Source organism: Bos mutus, chromosome 3 (assembly GCF_027580195.1).
Source record: "Bos mutus isolate GX-2022 chromosome 3, NWIPB_WYAK_1.1, whole genome shotgun sequence".
Taxonomy (NCBI): Eukaryota; Metazoa; Chordata; class Mammalia; order Artiodactyla; family Bovidae; genus Bos; species Bos mutus.
The window spans coordinates 85,275,586-85,298,572 of NC_091619.1; the positions used below are offsets into that span (position 1 = coordinate 85,275,586).

The window sequence follows — 22,987 nt, forward strand, 5'->3', positions numbered from 1 at the left end:
GGCATTTCTAGCCACCCGTGTGTAAGGTCACAAGCCTCCTGTTCTAGGAAATCATTTTTTATCTACCACTTTGCTCTCACTGAATTCTTCTCTGTGCTGAGACATGAAGACTATGGTATCAGAGCTCTTCAGAGACCCCTGAAATGACACTTAATGGTTTCATACTAAGAAAAAAAATCTTATGCATTTACCATGTCATTACCGTTCCCTGTACCCTTCCTTCTTTTACGTGGATTCAGATTTCCATCTATCATTTCTTTCTGCCATAGCATTTCATTTCTTTATATCATTTCTTTCTTTAACATTTTTTGTAGTAGATAGGTTGATGATATGTTCTCTCAGATTTTGTATCTCGAAAAGGCTTAACATTGCCTTCATTTTTGAAAGATATTTATACTAGATATACAGTTCTCTAAGTTGCCTTTCTCCTTTCAGTAATTTTAAAATGTTGGCTTACTGTCTTCCTGCTTTCATTGTTTCTGACAAGAAATTTATTGTCATTCTTATGTTTTTTCCTTTGTAGGGAATGTGCCTTTATTGTCTGAAAAGTTTGCTTTTCTATCACTGGTTTTGAGCAATTTGATTACAGTGGGCCTTAGTATAGTTTCTTTATGTTTTCTAACACCTAGAATTCTTTGATTTTCTTGGATATGTGAGTTTTATAGTTTTCCTGAAATTTGGAAAATTTTTCCTTTTTTTCCTTCAAATACTTTTCCTGATCCCTACCATCCATTTTTCAGAGCCCCCAACTGAGCATGACGTTATCCTATAGCTCATTGACTTTTCTGCTTATTTAAAAGTGTTTTCATTTCTCTGTATGTTTCATTTTGGATAGTTCTTTGATTATATGCTCAAGTTCACTAATCCTTTATTTTGCAATGTCAAATTGTTACCTGTTTGATATCTAGTAGACTGAAATTGAAGAAAATGGTATGACCTAAATCAAATCCCTTATGACTATACAGTGAACGTGAGAAATAGGTTTAAGGTACTAGATCTGATAGAGTACCTGATGAACTATGGATGGAGGTTCGTGACATTGTACAGGAGACAGGGATTAAGACCATCCCCAAGAAAAAGAAATGCAAAAAAGCAAAATGGCTGTCTGGGGAGGCCTTACAAATAGCTGTGGAAAGAAGAAAAGCAAAAAGCAAAGGAGAAAAGGAAAGATATAAGTATCTGAATGCAGAGTTCCAAAGAATAGCAAGGAGAGATAAGAAAGCCTTCCTCAGCAATCAATGCAAAGAAGTAGAGGAAAACAACAGAATGGGAAAGACTAGAGATCGCTTCAAGAAAATTAGAGATACCAAGGGAACATTTCATGCAAAGATGGGCTCAATAAAGGACAGAAATGCTATGGACCTAACAGAAGCAGAAGATATTAAGAAGAGGTGGCAAGAATACACAGAAGAACTGTACAAAAGAGATCTTCACAACCAAGATAATCACGATGGTGTGATCACTGACCTAGAGCCAGACATCCTGGAATATGAAGTCAAGTGGGCCCTAGAAAGCATCACTACGAACAAAGCTAGTGGAGGTGATAGAATTCCAGTTGAGCTATTTCAAATCCTGAAAGATGACGCTGTGAAAGTGCTGCACTCAATATGCCAGCAAATTGAAAAACTCAGCAGTGGCCACAGGACTGGAAAAGGTGAGTTTTCATTCCAATCCCAAAGAAAAGCAATGCCAAAGAATGCTCAAACTACCACACAATTGCACTCATCTCAACACTAGTAAAGTAATGCTCAAAATTCTCCAAGCCAGGCTTCAGCAATACGTGAACCATGAACTTCCAAATGTTCAAGCTGGTTTTAGAAAAGGCGAGGAACCAGAGATCAAATTGCTAACATCTGCTGGATCATGGAAAAAGCAAGAGAGTTCCAGAAAAACATCTATTTCTGCTTTATTGACTATGCCAAAGCCTTTGACTGTGTGGATCACAATAAACTGTGGAAAGTTCTGAAAGAGATGGGAATACCAGACCACTGGACCTGCCTCTTGAGAAACCTATAGGCAGGTCAGGAAGCAACAGTTAGAACTGGACATGGAACAACAGACTGGTTCCAAATTGGGAAAGGAGTACGTCAAGGCTGTATATTGTCACCCTGCTTATTTAACTTATATGCAGAGTACATTATGAGAAACACTGGGCTGAGGAAGCACACGCTGGAATCAAGATTGCTGGGAGAAATATCAATAACCTCAGATATGCAAATGACACCACCCTTATAGCAGAAAGTGAAGAACTACTAAAGAGCCTCTTGATGAAAGTGAAAGAGGAGAGTGAAAAAGTTGGCTTAAAGCTCAACATTCAGAAAATGAAGATCATGGCATCTGGTCCCATCACTTCATGGGAAATAGATGGGGAAACAGTGGAAACAGCGGCTGACTTTATTTTTCTGGGCTCCATAATCACTGCAGATGGTGATTGCAGCCATGAAATTAAAAGATGCTTAGTCCTTGGAAGGAAACTTATGACCAACCTAGACAGCATATTAAAAAGCAGAGACATTAATTTGCCAACAAAGGTCCATCTAGTCAAGGCTATGGTTTTTCCAGTAGTCATGTATAGAGGTGAGAGTTGGACTATAAAGAAAGCTGAGCGTCAAATTGATGCCTTTGAACTGTGGTGTCGGAGAAGACTCTTGAGAATCCCTTGGACTGCAAGGAGATTCAACCAGTCCATGCTAAAGGATAACAACCCAGAATATTCATTGGAAGGACTGATGTTGAAGCTGAAACTCCAATACTTTGGCCACCTGATGCAAAGAGCTGACTCATTTGAAAAGACCCTGATGCTGAGAAAGATTGAGGGCAGGAGGAGAAGGGGACCACAGAGGATGAGATGGTTGGAGGCCATCACCAACTTGATGACATGGGTTTGGGTGAGCTCCGGGAGTTGGTGATGGACAGGGAAGCCTGGCATGCTGCGATTCATGGGGTCACAAAGAGTCGGACACAACTGAGGGACTGAACTGAACTAAACTGAGTGTGTGTATGCCAACCTCCTAACTTATCCCTCCCCCACCACTCTGATTTGGTAACCATAGTTTGTTTTCTGAGTTTGTCTTTTTCTGTTTTTTAAATAGATTCATTTATATCTTTTTTAAAATTCCACATATAAGTGATATCATATGATATTTGTCTTTGTCTGTCTTATTTAGTTTTGTATTCTTATAAGTACTCTTGAGCTTTTTTGTCGGGGGGAAGGAAGATATAGTTAAATTTACCAGAAACAGTTTCATCCTTTCAGATCCTGTCTTTATGCTCTGTGTGAGTATCAATTTCTTCTAATTTTTTCCCATTGGTTCTTTCTCCACATTAGCACAGTGTCTTCTTTTTTGTACTTCCTAGACCCTAGAACAATACTTTCAAATTTTAACTAATCAATATCTTCAAAAATGTGGTATAGGAGAGTATTTATTCTGGGATAAGTGCCTCCCCCTGTGATCCTAGAAGGCTGGAGAATGTATTAATAGAACTTATCACATCATCTTGAAATTGCATGTTTGATAGATTTTATGAGAGCAATGAATGAGTCCAACTTGTTCAATGTCATTTCTCTGAGTACAGTAGGAATGTAACTATTTGTGAATTCTGAAGTTTTTATTCTAGTTTCAAATGGGTGAGAAAATGGGTCTTTAAACAAGTTGCAGAGTTTTGTTTTGTTTTGTTTTGTTTGCAGAACTCTAGAACAAAGAATTTTAAATAATAGACTGGGCCTCAGGAATCCACTGAGGTTATATGTGGGGTTATAGCTGTATCTTTGCAGGTGCATGCATGAGTGCTAAGTTGCTTCAATTGTGTCTGACTTTTTGCGACCCTATGGACTGTAGCCTGCCAGGCTCCTCCTCTTTAAATGGGATTCTCCAGGCAAGAATATTGGAGTGGGTTGCCATGCCCTTCTCCAGGGGATCTTCTGGTCACATGGACCAAAGTCATGTCTCCTGCAGCTCCTGACTTGCAGGTGGATTCTTTGGGGTTGGGCTAAAGCTTCACAGAGCCTGTTTCACATAAGTCAGCAAAGCAGGAGCATAGCATGGGTTATGTGCGGGGAGGCTTCAGGCTAGTCCCCCTATTTAGGAGGCCTTTACATCTAGAGGCCTTGGGGCATATTTGAGTTCTGTGCAGGACGTCCTTTCCTTCTTTCCACATATATTTTAATACCTACTGATGGTGGCACTGGGCCAGAAAGCCTTCAGTTCCTTGTTGCAAGAGATGCTGTTCTCATGGTGTTCTGTGTCATGGTCTAGTGTCATTTGATACCACAGGTATCCAAGGTTCCCATCTGGCCTGCTATGTAAAGATCAATAAAAGGCATCTATATTCTTTTGATTATCTGGGTATGACCATCTTTCTATCTTACTGCAAATCACATCCAACAAATACCTCAGAATGCCTACTCTGTTACAAGCATCCCAGCTACCACTAGAACTGGTCATTGGATAAGTCCTTTGGCAACAGGTAAAGCATCCTCACATGCAGATGACACAACCCTTATGGCAGAAAGCGAAGAGGAACTAAAGAACCTCTTGAGGAAGGTGGAAGAGGAGAGTGGAAAAAGCTGGCCTAAAACTCAACATTCAAAAAACGAAGATCATGGCATCCGGTTCCATCACTTCATAGCAAATAGAGGGGGACATAATGGAAACAGTGACAGACTTTATTTTCTTGGGCTCCAAAATCACTGCAGATGGTGATGGCAGCCATGAAGTTAAAAGACGCTTGCTCTTTGGAAGAAAAGCCATGACAAATCTAGACAGCACATTAAAAAGCAGAGACATTACTTTTCTGACAAAGGTCCATCTAGTCAAAGGTGTGGTTTTTCCAGTAGTCATGTATGGATGTGAGAGTTGGACATAGAAGGCTGAACACCGAAAAATTCATGCTTTTGAACTGTGGTATTGGAGAAGACTCTTGAGAGTCCCTTGGACTGCAAGGAGATCAGTCAATCCTAAAGGAAATCAACCCTGAATATTCATTGGAAGGACTGATGCTGAAGTTGAAGCTCCAATACTTTGGCCACCTGAGGTGAAGAGTCAGCTCATTAGAAAAGACCCTGACGATGGGAAAGATTGAAGGCAGGAGGAGAAGGGGACAACAGAGGATGAGATGGTTGGATGCATCACTGACTCAATGGACATGAGTTTGTGCAAGCTCCAGGATGTGGTGAAGGACAGGGAAGCCTGGCATGCAAAAGTCCATGAGGTCGCAAAGAGTTGGACATGTCTGAGCGACTGAACAACAACCACAAAGCATCTGCAGGTTGACCTAAGGATGGGGCACTATACAGTTTCTGAGCACTGGACACCGGATCTTCCTCTTTGATAAACTTTCCCTCCATCTTCTGCCATCACATTCATCATACAGCTCAGCTATGGCTTGAGCATAAACAAAAATGAGATGGAAAAAACTCACAACAGTGTCGGAAGAGGACTCATTCCATGAATTGATTGACTCATTCATCAGTATAATATTTACCGAGCACCTACTGTGTGTCAGACACTTTGTTGAATGATGATAGTATAAGGGCTAGTGAAAAGACTAGCAGATACAGTGCTTGTCCTTAGTGAATTCATCAACCAACAGTGGAGGCAGACAAGTGAATGAACAGCTACAATGGAAGTGATAGACGCCAAGAGAGAATAGTACATAAGGCCAATATCTAATTTCTTGAGAAACCATACATTCTTTGAAAGAAATGGCATTTGTCTTTCACAGTTCCCAACTACATGATGTGTAGAGGGTAAGCACTCAGTAAAGAGTCAAAAGGCCTAGATTCTGGTGCCAGCTGTCTTTGACCAGCTATCTATCCTGTCCGTTAGTTATTTCAGTTTTTGGAGCCTCAGTTTCCTCATCTGTAGAACTGTGACTGATAATATCAGTCCTGATTAACTCACTGTGTAATTGTGAAGATCAATGGTCATGAGAATGATAATTAATTGTAAAGCTCTCTACAAAATAAAATATGTAACCATGGTATACCCTTAATTTTTTTTGATAAAACAAGTGTTCAGCACTTCAGTAAGTACTGAATAATTCCTTAAAAAAGAAAAAAAGCAAAGGAAAGAAAACCAGCAGGTAAGGATCACTGTTGCCACCTTCACAGTTCAAAGTAGGTCTAATTTGATATTTTCAGCACTCTAAATAAAAATTTTAGCTCCTCCCTGGTGGCTCAGACGGTAAAGATCCCGTGGAGGAGGACATGGCAACCCACTCCAGTATTCTTGCCTGTGGCCCACCAGGCTCCTCTGTCCATGGGGTCGCAGAGTCGGACGTAACTGAGGGACTAAGCAGCAGCAGATTATTATTATTATCCCCATTTTACAAATCAGAGAAGTGAGGCGCCAAATAATTTATGCAAGAGCACAATCTCTTCAAAACCCAAGCCTGGGCTGCTTGCCAAGGCTTTTGCTGAAGCTTAGTCTTTATGTTGTGCCTGAGTATTTCGGGTGACCCCATGGACTGCAGCCTGCCAGTTTCCTCTGTCTACGGGATTTCTCAGCAAGAATTCTGAAGTGGGTTGCCATTTCCTACTCCAGAGGATCCAATGTAGAGATCGAACTGGCCTATCGCAACCGGATTCTTTAGCACTGAGCTGCTCCTCAACAAAAGCCAAAATGATCGAACCCCAGAACTGCTTAACACCTTTTCTCTGAAACTCCGCTTCCCCAGCCTGGAAGGAGCTGGCCGAGGCGTCGACTCCACCCTATGACGTACATGGCCCCGCCTTCAGGCCCTCCACCTCTCGCGGGATCTCTCGGGAGGACGGCTGGGGTCAGGTCCCATCATGGCGGCTGAAGAGGCGGATGTGGATATCGAAGGGGACATAGTGCCAGCGGCGGCACAGTCTGGGTGAGCGATAGAGACTGGGCTTGCAGAGACGAGGAGGGACACGGCCGTGAGGAGGTACCTCTAAAGCCCGCGGTTCCGGCAAGGGCCGGGGGAGTGGAAAACCATCCGCTGGGCCAGGGTCTCCTGCCGGCCTGAGGCGCGCCTCGCCCATCCCGTCTGTTGGCTCCTCCTGAACCCAGAGGGCGGGTACCATAGACTAGCGTGGGACAGCCCTTTTACCGGGATCCTGTGAGGGCGCTGACCGCGCCTAGCACATTGCATACTCTTAAGCAATTAGATTGCTTCTTCCCTTACTGCCACCCCAGAACACGCCTCCTTGCCACCGCCCCAAAAATAATTAGAACAGGGGCGGTCCCTGGACAGAACCGAGCTTAGGAATTCTTGTTCCCTCGCTTGCAGGCCGTGTGACCTTGGGCATGTCGTTTTATCTCTACTAGCCTCTGGTTTCCTCTTCCACGTAGGGATAGTTGTGAAAAACTTCCCGACAGGCAGCGTGATCTAAAAGAAAGGGGTGGGACTTAAGAGTTTGACAGCAGTGTATTGACCCAGCTAGTTACTAGCAGTGTGACTTTGGACCTCAGACAACTCATGTGTAAGCTGACTACCACGTTATGTACCTCATAGGGTTATTGTGAAGATCAAATGAAATGATTTGGGGATGTGCTCTAGTATAAGAGAGGTGCTCTGAAAGTGTTGTGTTCTTTACCTTCCCACCACGGATAGTATTTTGAGGACCCAGAGAGAGGTCACCATTTGGTACCAGTTCCTGCAGAGCAGGCCAGTGTGACTTTTAAAAAGCAGCCTCCAGCTTGAGATATCTAGCTGTTTGACTCCTTGCTTGCAGAGAAAGAAATTGATAGATGAGGTTTTAAAGATGTGCTTTCAGAATTGTCTTTTAGTAATAGAAGAGGCTTAGACTCGTCAGGATCAGAAGACCTCAGTTCTCAACTCAGCCAGCTGTGTTGCTTATAACTATGAACAAATTCATTAGAAATCTCTACACTGAGCCAGGTAAAATTGTGAGGCTTAGACCATTTTTGACCTATAAAATAGCAATTTCACATGATCCAACCTAATAATAGCACCTTTGTAAATTGTGAAGAAGAGTACCAACCCTGCCCATGAGGGACTGAAACAGAGCCGTTTAAAGTTTTCCTGAACTTAAAACACTATAAAAATGAGAAGTAACTAAGTCTCCTTCAAATGTTTAGGCAAAACAGTACAAGTCTATACAAATGAACAGAAAGCCTTTGATAATCTTTCACATTTGTGTAGATCAAGTTAATCTTGACCGAGTGCTTTTGCATGCATGGTTTGATTTACTTTCCACAATAAGTGTATGAAATAAGTGTGAGGGATTCTTATCTGAAGTTCAAGAGAGATGAGCTGCCTTTGGAAACTCTAAAGATTATCTGAGAGCACTGACTCTTCCCCTTTTTCCATGGGTTTTTCTTTATTTTTATGATTGTGTTTTATTTCTCTTTTTCTTTCCTTTCTCTTATTATTCTGTTTGAGCCCAAAGTCTACTGGTGGCACTTATAGTCACATTAGTCTCATGAAACCAGTAACCGGTTGTTGGTTCCTGATGGTCATCGTCATTGTCTCACACAATTCTGTAGAGCATCATGAACATTACAGTCTAGTGACAGTTGTTCCCTAGTGTTGGTACTCTTATCAGGTGGAATTTGGTGTGAGTAAACACTTAGGTCCCCCTCTGAATTGTTCAGTTATAGCTGATCATGACATCTTGAGGATTAATTGAAAACACACTTTTAAGTCCTTGCTAAGTGCTGGTTACCAAGGTTAGAAGATGCATTGAAATGTTTTGTTTTCCTTCTACCATTCTTTATTATCCTCTGTTTCTTGTACTTGTTCTTTAAATCACAGTATTTCCAAGGAATTTTTGTCATAAGACTTCTTACTAACCATACAGTCCATCTCTCAAGGCTTAAATTTCTGTTAAGTTGGGCCATATGAAATTTTCCCAATGTTCCACCAATTTTGACCCACACAAATGACAGTTAATCTTAAATTCCATCTAATAACAGGCTGATATTGCCCAAATCTGTCACCAACTCAAATCTCTCTCATGATCTTCAGATCCATTTATCCATTTTCCTGAATCTATTTGCCCTTGGGTGAGCCACAAGCTCCTCAGTCTCACTTTATAGAAACTTTCCTTACCCAACCTGCCTCTTCAAGTTCCCTAGTTCAGTAAGTGGCACCATCCACCCACTCATGCAGGGAAGAGACCTAGATTTTAACCTTTTTCCTTTCCTCTCTCGTATCAGAGAGTCTGTTGATTCTGAGTATTCTCTCAGATGTGTTCACTTCTTCCTATTCACATTGCTTGTGCTTTAGGTCTAAGGTACTGTCACTTCTCTCTAGTATCTGTGTAATCACTCCCTCTTAACTGCTTCCTGTCTCTTTGACCCTCTTCTAGTCTTTTCTGAAGTTAGAGTAGTCTTTTCTTATATCCAGATCTGATGATGGTACTCCCAACTCCCTAGAGACCTGTCTGATCCATACCCCACCTACCTGTTCATTCAATCATTCAACAAATATTGATTATCATTTATATGCCTAGCTCTGGGTTTATAGCACTCATCCAAACTAAGTCCTTGCTCTTATGGAACTCATATTCTTATTGGATGAGACAGAAAATAAACTTTATATTATAGCAGTTTCTAAGAGGTATAGCAGTTTCTAAGAAGTATAGACTGGGAAAAGTCACTAACTAGGAAACTTTTATAACTTCAAAACATATATTTTTTGTTATATATATTAACATATATATTTGTTAAAAACAAATTTTAAATTATATCACAGATTGGGCCTCCTCATATGAAGTGAACAGTGTGACTTTCAGTTCAGTTCAGTCGCTCAGTCGAATCTGACTCTTTGTGACCCCATGGACTGTAGCACCCCAGGATTCCCTGTCACCAACTCCTGGAACTTACTCAAACTCATGTCCATCGAGTCAATAACGCCATCCAACCGTCTCATCCTCTGTCATCCCCTTCTCCTGCCTTCAATCTTTCCCAGCAACAGGGTCTTTTCCAATGAGTCAGCTCTTCGCATCAGGTGGCCAGAGTATTGGAGTTTTGGCTTCAGCATCCGTCCTTCCAATGAATATTCAGGACTGATTGCTTTAGGATGGACTGGTTGGATCTCCTTGCAGTGCAAGGGACTCTCAAGAGTTTTCTCCAATACCGCAGTTCAAAAGCATCAATTCTTCGGCGCTCCGCTTTCTTCATAGTCCAACTCTCACATCCATACATGACTACTGGAAAAATCATAGCTTTGACTAGATGGACCTTTGTTGGCAAAGTAATGTCTCTGCTTTTTAATATGCTGTCTAGGTTGGTCATAGCTTTTCTTCCAAGGAGCAAGCGTCTTTTAATTTCATGGCTGGAGTCACAATCTGCAGTGATTTTGGAGCCCCCCAAAATTAATCTCTCACTGTTCCCATTGTTTCCCCATTTAACAGTGGAAGTAACTATGACTCTCTTAAGTGTGACTTTAGAGAGTTCTAATTAGTTAAAAGGCTGAGAATTAACAAAGTTGAATCCCTCATGGACATAGAAAAGCCCCCAGATAACTCAAGTTAATTTTTGTTATGTGAGTTAAAACATCAGATTTCTTAGATCTCTTCACTGTACTGTCCTCCTTCAAGTATTTTCTTTTGTTTCTTCTATTTTGTCTTATGTTTTCTTCCATTTTGAGAGTGGTACTATTAATGGATGGCTTTTATGCTTTAGATATAACCAAAAGAGTCATAATGTTGAACTTCTGTATAAATGTGTGTATTCATCAAAAGAAATCTGAAGCGTTGGTTCATAGCCACAGAATATGTTGTGTGTGGTTGCTGTTTGGAGGTAGTTTTTTCCTCATGGAGTTGTTTATTCTTGGGAAACAGAGGAGTAAACAAACTTGATATTTGGCAGTTGAAATAGGATGGAGAAAGGAACTAAATATTTGTTTAACATATGAAACCTGTCAGTCACTGTGCTGTGTAAATTATATTCATTAAGTGGTATAATTTCACTTTCATACCTATTTTCTCAATTATTACAGAAGTGATGAAAATACAGCATCTGTTTTACAAGATCATTATCTTGATTCATCATGGAGAACTGAGAATGGTCTTATTGTAAGTATTTTATGGAAATATCAGGTATATTAAGCTATTACTCAGTGCCCAGAGTATCTCTCTTTTTTTTTTTTAACTTGGTGCTAGTTCTCAGTGGTCACAGACGTAATATAGTGAAACCTTTTTCTTAACTTAAAAATAGAAGGTATTCTTTTTTCTTTTGACTGAAAAAATGGACTTCTGGGAAACAACTTTGTTGCCAGCTAGATTTAGGTACAAATTGGTGCTCTACCACTTATCAGATTTAGGAACTGCAGTTTCTTCATCTAAAATATGGGGATTGTTACGTGGTTCACTTCTTCATTTAACAGTTATTTATCGAGTACTTGGGCTTCCCTGGTGACTCAGTAAAGAACCCCCTGCCATTGTAGAAGATGTGGGTTCGATCCCTCAGCAGGAAGATCCCCTGGAGGAGGAAATGGTGACCCACTCCAGTATTCTTGCTTGGGAAAGCCTATGGACAGAGGAGCCCGGTGGGCTGCAGTCCATGGGTTCACAAAAGAGTCACATACAACTTAGTGACTGAACAACAGCTATTGAGTACTTACTATGTGCCACACACCAGGCCAGATTTTGGGGAATACAACCATAATCAAGACAGATATGGTGAGGGAAACTGAGAAGGTGACATTTAAGTTAAAAATAGGAGTAGGAGTGTGAAGAGTAGAGGAAAAATACTATATGCAGAAAGAACAGCAGCACGAAGGCTGTTGTTGAAATCCAGTATCTAGAATATAGTAGGGAAAGGGGAGAGGTGACAGCTGTGACAGGTTGGGGAGGCAAATGATGGCCCTGCCACACCAGCAGGAGGCAGGGAGAAAATGAGAAAGACTAGTTAGGAAACGTTTCTAGGGACCTAAGCACGATTTGGTGATGGCTTGGCCTCAGGTTGTGGCAGAATTTGACAGATTTGAATTATGTTTTGGTGGTAGAAATGCTTGTTACATTGGGTTTGGGGATTGAGGGAAAAGGAAAGAATCCAGGATGATTCCTGGGTTTCAGGTTGGAACAGCTTGGTGACTAGTAATGCTGCTTAGAAAATTGGGAGGGCAGGAGAGAAACTGGTGAAGGTTATGCTTTGGTAAATTTTGTTTTGAATATGTAAAGTTTAAGAAGCCAATTAGGTATCCAAGTGGAAATTTTGAGCGGGTAGTTAGTTATAACAGTCTAAATAGAGCTTGGAAAAGAGACTTGGCTGCAAATGTTTACGTTTTAAGAGTTAAAAAGAAGTATGCAGAGATTGTGGCTTAAAAGGAAAAAAGGAATTGTGGTGAGTTTTGGAAATATTAATAGGTGAGGTATCCAGCAAAATCTTAATAGTATCTTAATAGATGCTCATACAGGATAACCATTATTACTTTATCATGACTAGGAGCCAGAGCCTAGGAATCTTAAGGCTCAAGTCTCTTCTTTCCCGCTTGAAGCGTTAGTGAGTGCTTCTATGAATGCATCTGTGAAGTAGTGATGCCTGTCTCAGCATTATCATGGGAGTCCAGAGATATGTCTGTGTGCTCAGTAAATGGTAGCTTTATTATTTGTAATCATATTATTGTGTATTTTCATTTAACAAAACAGTAGTTGGTTTCAAAAAGCAGTAAATAAAAAAAATTATTCTTCCTTTTTTTTTAATAGCCTTGGACTCTGGATAGCACCATCAGTGAAGAGAACAGAGCTGTCATTGAGAAAATGTTGTTGGAAGAAGAGTATCCTTTATTGACTATGAGGAAAGTAAAGATTTCAGGGTTAAAAATCCATTAATGCAAAACTTACAAAAGAGACCACCGTTAGTTGCTGGATATAATGCTAGTATATAATGTTACCTACCTATTCTGTTTTACCACTAAGTCTGAGATCTGACCCAATACTTCTGAGTTTCTGTTGTCAACCAACTCTTTTAATTACCTTAATATGGAACAGAAATTATAGAGTTTTTGTTGTTGTTGTTGTTTTGTTTTTATTTTATTATCTTTTTGCCATGCCACATGGCATGTGGGATCTTAGTTCCCAGACCAGGGATTGAACCTATTCCCCCTTTAGGGGAAGTGTGAAGTCCTAACCATGGACCAGCAGGGAGTTCCCTATAGAGTGTTTTAAATCAGCTAGAATCCTTAGTTTAAGTCCAAATTTTCTAGTCCAGACCTCCATTTTCAGTTGTATGAGATATTAATTCGTCCAAAGACACAGAATTAGAATATGTAAAAGTTCTCACTTCTTATTCTACCAATTTATAGGTGTTATTGGGAGCAATCTAAGTAAAAAGCACAAAACTATAGAATGAAGATTTTTTCCTCCCAGAAGTTGTAGGTCCTTATTCACAGTTCAGCCACTGGCTTCTTGCCCTGTTTCTTTCATCCATTTGTGATATTTGCAACTTAAATTTTGGGGAACTCATATATTTTTTTACATGTAAAATAAAAGGATTGAATAAAAAGTTTTCTGATTTGTAAAGATTATTAATGTAACTAATTAAAGTAGTGAGTGGTTTGTTTTCAACTCATCTGTGTTTCATGGATTTTTATCTCCTTTTTAAGACAGAATTTCTGTTCCTTTTACTCCCAGTTATTGCTGTGTTGTTTTCGGGGTGTCTGTGTACCTTTAATTCTCATAGGTAAACCCCTTTTAGGCTTTCTTACTCTCCAGCTGTCCCCAAACGTTACAGCTATAGCCTGGATCATCGCTTTTCAGTAGAAAATAGTGCAAGTCACATATGTCCTTTACAGTTTTCTAATAGCCATGTTTAAAACGGAAAATTAATTATAATAACATTTTATTTGACCCAGTATATTTAAAATATATTTCAATATTTAATATGTAAACATTGAGATGTTTTGCATTCTTTGGTTTATACTCTTTGAAACCCAGTGTGCATTTTATATACTTACAGTACATCTCAGTTTGTGCTAACCACATTTCAGGTATTCACTAGCTACACATGTGGCTATTGGCCAATGTCTCATTCTAGATTAATGAATATTTAGGTAGTCAGTGGTTCACTTCCAGACTTGGGAACAAAATAATGATAGTAAAAGCTATGTGAGCTCTTGGATAAACGAGGATAATGTTTTCTTCCATCCTTGTCTTCAGCACCTCATATCTGCCATGATGCCTCATGTACATGATACATAGTCAATATCTGTTAAGTGAAGAATCTAAAAGTATAACAGTATAGGCTAGGTTTAATCAGTCTGAGAGGTAGATTTGACCCAAGCGTTCGTTATATTTGTTAGGGTAGAGAGCAACCCTAAACTCTTCTCTGTTACCTTCAGAAACATGAAAGCAGATACTCCTGAATTATCCTGGATGACCAATCAGATTCATCTGTTAGTTCTCCATATGTGTTAGGAAAAAAAGATTTAAATAAAACATTGAGGATATATCTTTTCTTAGCCACTTCTAATAAGGAAGAAAGAGAAACTAGCATTTAGGTAGTTTGTGCAGATACTGTGTATGTGTGACTTCACATGTAATATTTAATCCAGACAGAAACCCTGTAAGATACAAACATTTTTGTTATTATACACCTGGAAAATTTTTTGAGAAGAATTGGTTTCACTTGAATTTAAGTGTGACTTTCAGGATATGTGAGTGCCTACTTTATACAAATTGCATAAGAATTTATAGGACTTTATTATTGTTAAAAGTTTCTTTAATAATTATACAGGTATTACTTATCCAATAAGTCACTTCCAGGAAAATTCTGGCTTGATCAAAAGGAAGATGATAAAAAATACTTGAAGAGGTAAAATCAATTTATAATACTTTTAAAAGCCTGAATTGTATTTTTAAAAACTTCACAAACTTCCTTATTTTCTTTTTTCATGTGGTGCAGTCTGCAGAAAACAGCAAAAATCATGTATGTACTTATGTTTATACTTTAAACTGTTTTTGATTAGTTAAAAATTATGGGAAAATTAAACAAGTTATAATTGGCCTATGGAAAAATCCTCTTGACCTTTGGTTTACACAAATATAAAATCAAAATTTCTTGTACAAATGTTGGAATGTTACAAGATAATTTTATTATATTATTTATTTGTCAGAATCTTTATGGCCCTACATAGGCAATTTTATTAAACTATGGAAAAGGTGGTTTTCTAGGGGTTTGTGGGGAAATTTTTTTAAGCTGCCCTGTAATATATTATGAAATGACTTGATTTCTGTTGCCCTGTCAGTTAATTTTCAGTTGTTTCAAATAAAACTTTAATATAAATTTGTAGTTTTTAAAAGTTATCTAGAGAAGTTAAGTATTAACTGTTTTATAAACATCCTTTCCCTGTAATTGAAGAAGGTTTGATGTTATTCAGTGTTTCTAAGCTTGCATGTTTATAATCCCTTAGAGGGTAGACTTGTAATTACCAAGAGTTTGAGCACTGAACAGACTTTGGCTTTTGCATTTTGCTGAACAAGCAACAACAACTAAAAAATGAAGTTAAAGGAAAGATTAATGGTTCACGTCAATCAAATTAGCTGGCTTCATCTCAATTTTATTTTTAATTTCTTAATGTCCTGCATTTCAAAAGCAATAATTACAATGTCATAGTACTTTTACCTCTTTTCCAGCTTGATATTTACATAGAAGAATCAGATGATATTTCTAGAGCCAGTTTTATCTCTGACAAGCCTCTCAGGTTTTGGAGACGTGTTAACATTTGCTACTTTGTGTCCAATCTAAGGAAGCCTATTTGTTATTTCCTTTAATGTCTTTCAGTGTTATCTTCACTCAGACCCAAGGATTATTATGTCTTTGGGGGCTCCTGTCCTGAGCTAGAGAAGTATATAAGACAGGGTAAATCTGGTCCCCCAGGTGGAGGCTGCGGCCTGCTTTTTCTTCTCTTCTTTTTAATTCTTAGACTCAAAAAGTATTAAGTTTAGCCCATGGCTATCTATAACCTTTAGCTGCATAAATATGGAATGTTCCATTTCAGAAATTTTTTTGCAATTCCTCTTTTTCCCTTCAGGGTACACACTCCTACAAAACCAGCCAGTTACTCAGTAAAGTGGACGATAGAAGAAAAAGAGCTGTTTGAACAAGGGCTGGTAAATAGAGCAATTTTTAATTTATAGTGAAATAATTCTAGAAGCAAATATTGATAGAATTATAAGCTTAAATTAATTTATAGAGACCGAAAATTTCATTTTAATTATAGTAATCACATTTATAGTTTTTCTGTAGTTAAATGATGTAGTTAGTTAGAATGATTATGTTTGTAGTGTAGTATGAGAGAATTCCTTTTAACTCGTACTTAAGTTACTAAAATATTAAAATATTGATAGATTTGACTCAATATTTTAGGTAGTTTTTCACCCCTTTTTTGGTACTAATAAAACCCAAGAAATTGTATTGTATCTTTATACGTTTTACCAACCACCTGTATTGAAAGGCAAACTTATTTTATTACCTGATCTTTTCTCTTGGGGAAAAACTTATGTATTTGGAACAGTCAGGGTGATCAGCTGAGTTTTTTTTCAATTCCGATTTTGGCATTTGTGCACACAATCTAAATATTTTAGTGGATATAGTTAAAGACCAGAAACATTCCTTTTGCATGAATGTTTCACTGAGATCTATTTAAATGTCCATAGTTGCATAATGGAAAAAAAAAATGTACACAAGTTTCTAATTATGAGAAAGTGCCTTAATATAATGAAACTTAAAATATTTGCAGGAATTTTTTTTAATTGTCTATAGTAGATTATATTTTTTCCTTTAAGGTACATATTACTCAATATTAATTAATTTTGAAATTATATATATTTATGTATTATATATGTAGAATATTTATGTAATATTATGTAGGATTCATGAATGCAAATTGAAACATAGTTAACATAACTACAGAAACTATTTTGAGGGTTATATCTCCTCCTGAGATTTTTCTCCTTTACTTTTGATGCTTTTTATACTGATATTTTAGTCTGTCATGTGATTATCATTTATATAATCTAATTAACCAGTCGTATATTTAAGATTGCTGACAACTTTGGTGTTTTGTCCATTACCAAAGATCAGAATGTACACACAAATGGATTGTGAATTTTGGGGTTGTTATTGTTGCCATTGGTGGTAGTTATAGAGGCTCAGCTCCATGGTTCAGAACTCAGATGGCACCTAAAGTTGTAGAGTGTTAAGTCTCCTTCTGACTCCTTTCTCAACCTTTAGTTTTCTTTGCCTGTCACCTGTTCTTGTGAAACCTTCCAGAGATAATTTGTCCCTATAAAAGCAAGTGTCTTTATTTAGGTACATATGTAGATATCTATATCTATCTGTGTGTATATAAAGAGATATTTTCCCACAAAAATACATGGAACCATTGGTTGTATTCTCAGCCTGTATAACCCATTAGTATCATTTGCTTATAATCTGAATTCTCTCAGGCTTGAGAGTAGGAAATTACATGGTACTGAATAATGGAAGATTTTTTCCTTCTTGTCCCTTTGCTCTATTTTTAAATTGGTGAATGTTTTCTTTGCTTCTCTTGTTAGTGTCCCCTCTCCAATTTTCATAGTGCCCAAGCCCCTAGAATCTTAACTAGTCACATTTATCCAGATCTTCCCTGTTTCCAAAAGTGCTCCATGCTACCAGATTACGTATTTGCCTTCATTACTCAGCTGTGTCCGACTCTTTGCCACCCTATGGACTGTAACCAGCCAAGCTTCTCTGTCCATGGGATTTTTCAGGCAACAGTACTGGAGCAGGTTGCCGTTTCCTACTCCAGGAGCTCTTCCTAACCCAGGGATCAAATCTTCTTCTCTTGTACCTCCTGCATTGGCAAGCAGATTGTTTACCGCTGCGCCACCTTGGGAAGCCCTTAGCACATAATGCAGATAATTAAATCTTCAGGAAGTTGATCTCAGGTATTAGTTAAGAACTATCATAAGTTATTAATTTATACTTACTGATTTTCTCAGAAGTACTTTCAGTTTTAATAAATTGTCCATATGTCAGATTTTCTATTGAAAACCAGAAATAAGTATGTAAGTTAAGATTTATCATTTAGGTCAGGATAATTTATTGTCATTAGTCATGACTCTCTGGCATGTAAATCTGGCCCTGAGATCAACTTCTCTGAGTTGTTGTATTTTGTTTTTTTTTACTTTAAATAGTTTTAGAAAATCTAAAAAAGGATTGTTGAGCTTCTTTGGGAAATGGAGAGTATCTTGTGTTAGAGATAATGTAGGAGATTTATGTATCAAATGATAGATTTGATAATTAAAAATACTGTTTAGCTTTAAAATTATACTGCATTCATGTCTGTACTTGAAAACACACCAGAGCTCCTTCAAGTTCTCAAGTTTTTCCCTTCACAGCTTCGATGTTAGTAGGTACACGGCCTTTGACAATGAAGGGAGGTGTTGGTTGGAGGTCACTTTATTTGTGATTCAATCTTTTAAGTCAGTTTACTGTGATATCTGAACAGTGTAAAAGTTTGAATATGTAATGGATGTTTTAATATGGAATTTGAGTAAGAAAATTTTTTTGAAATTAGTGTTGGAACATAGTCAATTGATTCTATAATTGGAAAATAGAAAATACAACCCACCTCCCTTTCAATGCACTTTTTTGTTGAGTTATCCTTAATTTTGGAACATCATAATGTATAATACTAATACATACTGTAGGAGTACATAGAAGTGATGGATCTTCATTTAGGTAGCTATAAAAAGAAATTTCTAAATCATCTTGGTCTGCTTTCAGAAGTCAAGATTCAAAGAGAAGATTGTGGGCTTTGATTTTAAGAGTCTTAACTATATATGAGACTTGTGTGTTTTAGAAAACAAAAATAGATCATTTTAGTTTTTTTTTAATATGGCAGTAATTTGGAATGTTAATTAAGCTAATCAAAAACCATTTCTTTTCCATTTTGATAACACAGGCTAAATTTGGCCGAAGGTGGACCAAAATTGCAAAGCTAATTGAAAGTCGCACTGTTTTACAAGTGAAGAGTTATGCGAGACAGTACTTTAAAAATAAGGTAAGCAGGATATAAATATCCTAGTGATCGTATTTAAAATAAATAAAATTAATAAGCTTAAATAGTTCTTTAATTCAGGCATGCTTGCATACATGCTAAGTCTCTTCAGTCATGTCCAACTCTTTGTGACCCTATAAACTGTAGTCCGCCAGGCTCCTCTGTCTGTGGGGATTCTCCAGGCAAGAATACTGGAGTGGGTTCCTCCAGGGGATCTTCCCAACCCAGGGATTGAAGCCATGTTTCTTACATCTCCTGCGTTGGCAGGAGAGTTCTTTTCCACTGGTGCCACCTGGCATTAAAGTCTTAATGTTCAGAGTGTTTATAGTGAAAATATTTTATACCCATAAAGTACCCTATAAATGTTTGTCTTCAAAAATCTCAAAGCATATCTTCAATGTATTGAGTATTGCTGTTAAATTGGCATTATTATGTTACTCCACTTAATTTCATGCAGTTAAATAGGGCAAATTATTAGTTGCTCAAAAACATCCTATAAAGCAAATAGTATATCAAAGAGAAAACCTTAGAGGTCATTGCTTCCTGGAAAATTTTTTTCCTTTTTAAATATTTGCATTAAACTTTTAAGAATTATTAGAGCTTAGGGGCCAAAAATGCTAACATGATTCTAAAATCTTTTTAATAGCAATGAAATTTGTACAATTATTGTGAAGAACTGTCTGAAAACTCTAATAAATTGCAGTGTTCAAAAATGTACAGTTATGGTCTAGTTCCTTAGTCTTGAAAGTAATTTGTGTTGTATTCAACCATGTAGTTCTGATATTTAGAATTTTTCTAATATATTCTGCTTGAGTACTGGAAGCATAATTATATAGAATTTGAAAGTGTCTTAAGTGAAATTTGGTGCTTTCTTTTCATGTAAATTGGGTTGACCCTTGAACAAAACAGGCTTGAACTGAGCTGATCCACTTATATGGGGATTTTTTTCAATAGTCAGTAATACAGCACTGCACAATCCACTGAGGTGCAATTGCAGATGTGGAACTGCAGATGCTAAGGAACCGCATAAAGGGAAGGCCAGCTTTAAGTTATATGCAGATTTTCAACTGTATGGAGGGTTGGTGCTCCTAACCCCCTGTTGTTCAAGGGTTTACCCTGTGTACAAGACTTATCTAATTTAGTGTCATTTGGTCATAGGAAGTAAGTAATGGAATGAATTCATTGTAAATCAATCAGTCTGCTCCCTCTTTTAATCATCAAAAGCATTTTCCAGACAGCCTACTAAGGTCAAGGTATTACGAGGCAGAATAAGCCTCATTTAGTTATTCTTACCCATGCTTCTCAGGCTGGTGTGTGCAGGACTTCTTGCAATGTCAGTTTTACGCAGAGGCTTGAGATGAAAGGGTACATTTTAATATTAAAAAAAAATTAATATATAATGAAATACAGTGCAAAATTTTGTCAGAAATTTTAAGCTAAAAACGAGAGACTTCAAATAAATAGATTGTTAAAGGCCATTTCAAGCTAAATGTCCAAATTTCATTTTCCCTCCTGCTACCCTTTCCTTTTCCTCTACATAGTAAGCCGGTTAACTACAATGCAGTATTCTCGGAGTCTGTTGTGATAAAGGATCTATACATAATCTCTTTTCAGGAGCTGTTATGTCTTGGATATGTCAGTCATTTGCAAGATTTTTCAAAATTATATGTAACAAAGATTTTATTTCAAATCATATATACTCGTTAGCATTCATTTTCTTTTCCTATTGCATTACAACATATTTATGTTTATAACAGCAGATATGATAGTTTCATGTCTTAAATTATAGCTACATTAAATGAACGTGCAAAAGCCAGTTTGTTTCTCTTGTCTTTATATTTAAATGAAAGATGATTTTAATTTACTCAGTAAATATATGTGAGATAGACTCCTTTAACTAAAAGGAGTTTTTAGCATTATAAAAAATGATCTGCTGAGCTATCAGATATTCTGAGAAATAAGCCTTCACAATATCTTAAAAATACCTTGTATGATGGTTTTTGGTTAATTCTCTATGGTTGATCTGAGCCAGATTCCCATTTTAAGCTTCGTACTGAAAATTAAATAGTAGGTCATAATTATTTGATTAATAAAAGTCACCAGACCATGAATGAGTCAAATATACTTATGGAAATTTGAAGTGATGATCTTTTACATTTAAAATGTAGTTGTAAACCCTTCAGAAAAAGCACAGTAAAGAAATACCATTGACATGTACTCAGTTTAATAACTTTGTATCTTATTTTTGTGTGTGTGCCAATGATTGCATTTTTAAAATGTTAATATTATGGAGATTTTGTCTTGATTTTTAATAAGGTAAAATTAGATGGTCCAGAAAAGGAAACACCAAATCAGAAGAATAGCAGTGGCTTCCAGATGAAAAATGAAGATGAAGGGACAAAGGCATGGACACCATCAGGTTTAAGGGGACGTGCTGATCCTAACCTGAATGCTGTAAAAATTGAAAAGTTATCCGATGATGAAGAAGTAGACATCACAGATGAGACTGATGAGTTGACTTCTCAAGTTCCCCAAAAGGATCTTAGCAGTGTTCTCTTGTTAGACATCTCTAATAATAAAAGACCTGAAACCATTAAAGCAGTAGTTTCTGACAGCCAAGAAGATCCCATTTCTAAATCTTCCAAGGAGTATCTTCAGAATATAAAGCAAGGTGAGATGGAAGCACTTTCAAGCTCAGGAATTAGACTTTGGACTGAAAATTACAATACCAGTGACCAAAAATTAGTTGAATTAAATGATCAGAAATGTGATAAGCTGATGAAGAACTGTGATAAACATCATGGGAATGGAATAACAGATGATGCCAGACAGTTGCCTTCTCCAGAGCCTTGTGAAGTTCAGAAAGACTTGAGTGATAATGAATTGCTTTTTCATTCCTCCTGCCAAATGGAGGAGGAGAGCCAAGAGGAAGAAGAGCTTAAGCCACCAGAACAAGAAATAGAAGTTGATAGAAATATCATTCAAGAAGAAGAAAAACAAGCAATTCCTGAGTTTTTTGAGGGGCGCCAAGCTAAAACACCAGAACGCTATTTGAAAATTAGAAATTATATTTTGGATCAGTGGTAAGGAAAAATTGTATTTTAGATGCTATTTTAAAGCTTATGCTACTCTAAAGTATGTATGTGTGCCTATGCAGAATTTAGTGTTTTACAGTCCTAGTGTTCCAGAGAGCTTTAACATATTAATACATTTCAGTAGGCAAGACTTGGTTTCTCATAGTGAAACAGTTTGAAAGTTTTGGGAAGTGTTGTCATGTATAGCTGTCTTAACCCATCTGTCTGTTACTTTATTAGAGTTTGTGGTCCTAAAAGGAAAGGGATAAATCATTACCTCAAAAAGCAGTTTTGTAGGACAATGTTAGGAAGATATAGAAAACACTACTGAACTGGAAGAGGGGAAGAATGTCTATCTTAGTTTATGGTGTACTTTGAAGTACAAAGAGAAAACTTTGGTGACAAGGATAGTATCATTTAATGTGGCTTGATTTCAGAAGCTATTCTAAAAATCTGCCTTAAGTGCTTTTGACTTTGAACTTGTGACATAATGTGTTAATAATTCCTTTATCAGAATATAGGAATTTTTTTATATATTCAGTTTATCCTCTAAGTTGTCAGTACCTTTTATTTGAATTACTTAGTGAGGGATGGGGAACAAGCCAAAAAACTTCCCACCTTATTAGCTTAAGTGCTGTGAAAGTGATTTGCATTTTTCGTAATAGTTTAATTAAGACATCATCAAATATTCATGATTGTTACTGCTTCAGGAGCTATAAAATTGTGTAGAGCCATTTTTACAGAGGGCTTCTGTTCTGACCTAGGAAGATTATCAAAGGAAAAAACCAGGCTTGTTAAATCAGTAACTTTCATTTTACCCACATAATATTAAGCATTTTGACATCTAAAGAAAGCCCTATTCAAAAAGAAAAAAAAATTTTTTTTTCTCGCTCTTAACTCTTGGTTATTTTGCAAATGATTGAGGTTGGGAA

The 22,987-nt window shown here is 37.3% G+C and overlaps 1 protein-coding gene across 5 annotated transcripts in view; it reads left to right on the plus strand.

Annotated features, from left to right (window-relative positions):
• Nucleotides 1–6,761: 6,761 nt before the first annotated feature.
• MYSM1 (Myb like, SWIRM and MPN domains 1) overlaps nucleotides 6,762–22,987 on the plus strand; it is a 41,745-nt gene continuing 25,519 nt past the window's right edge. For 2 of the 5 annotated variants that reach the window (XM_070367950.1, XM_070367952.1), the window contains exons 1-8: nucleotides 6,762–6,858; nucleotides 10,936–11,011; nucleotides 12,644–12,714; nucleotides 14,673–14,750; nucleotides 14,841–14,864; nucleotides 15,970–16,048; nucleotides 18,886–18,984; nucleotides 21,298–22,064. In XM_070367950.1, coding sequence (XP_070224051.1) covers nucleotides 6,794–6,858; nucleotides 10,936–11,011; nucleotides 12,644–12,714; nucleotides 14,673–14,750; nucleotides 14,841–14,864; nucleotides 15,970–16,048; nucleotides 18,886–18,984; nucleotides 21,298–22,064 — 1,259 coding nt within the window. In that variant the 5' untranslated portion in view covers nucleotides 6,762–6,793. The other 3 variants (XM_005903323.2, XM_070367953.1, XM_070367951.1) reach the window with 3 other exon arrangements.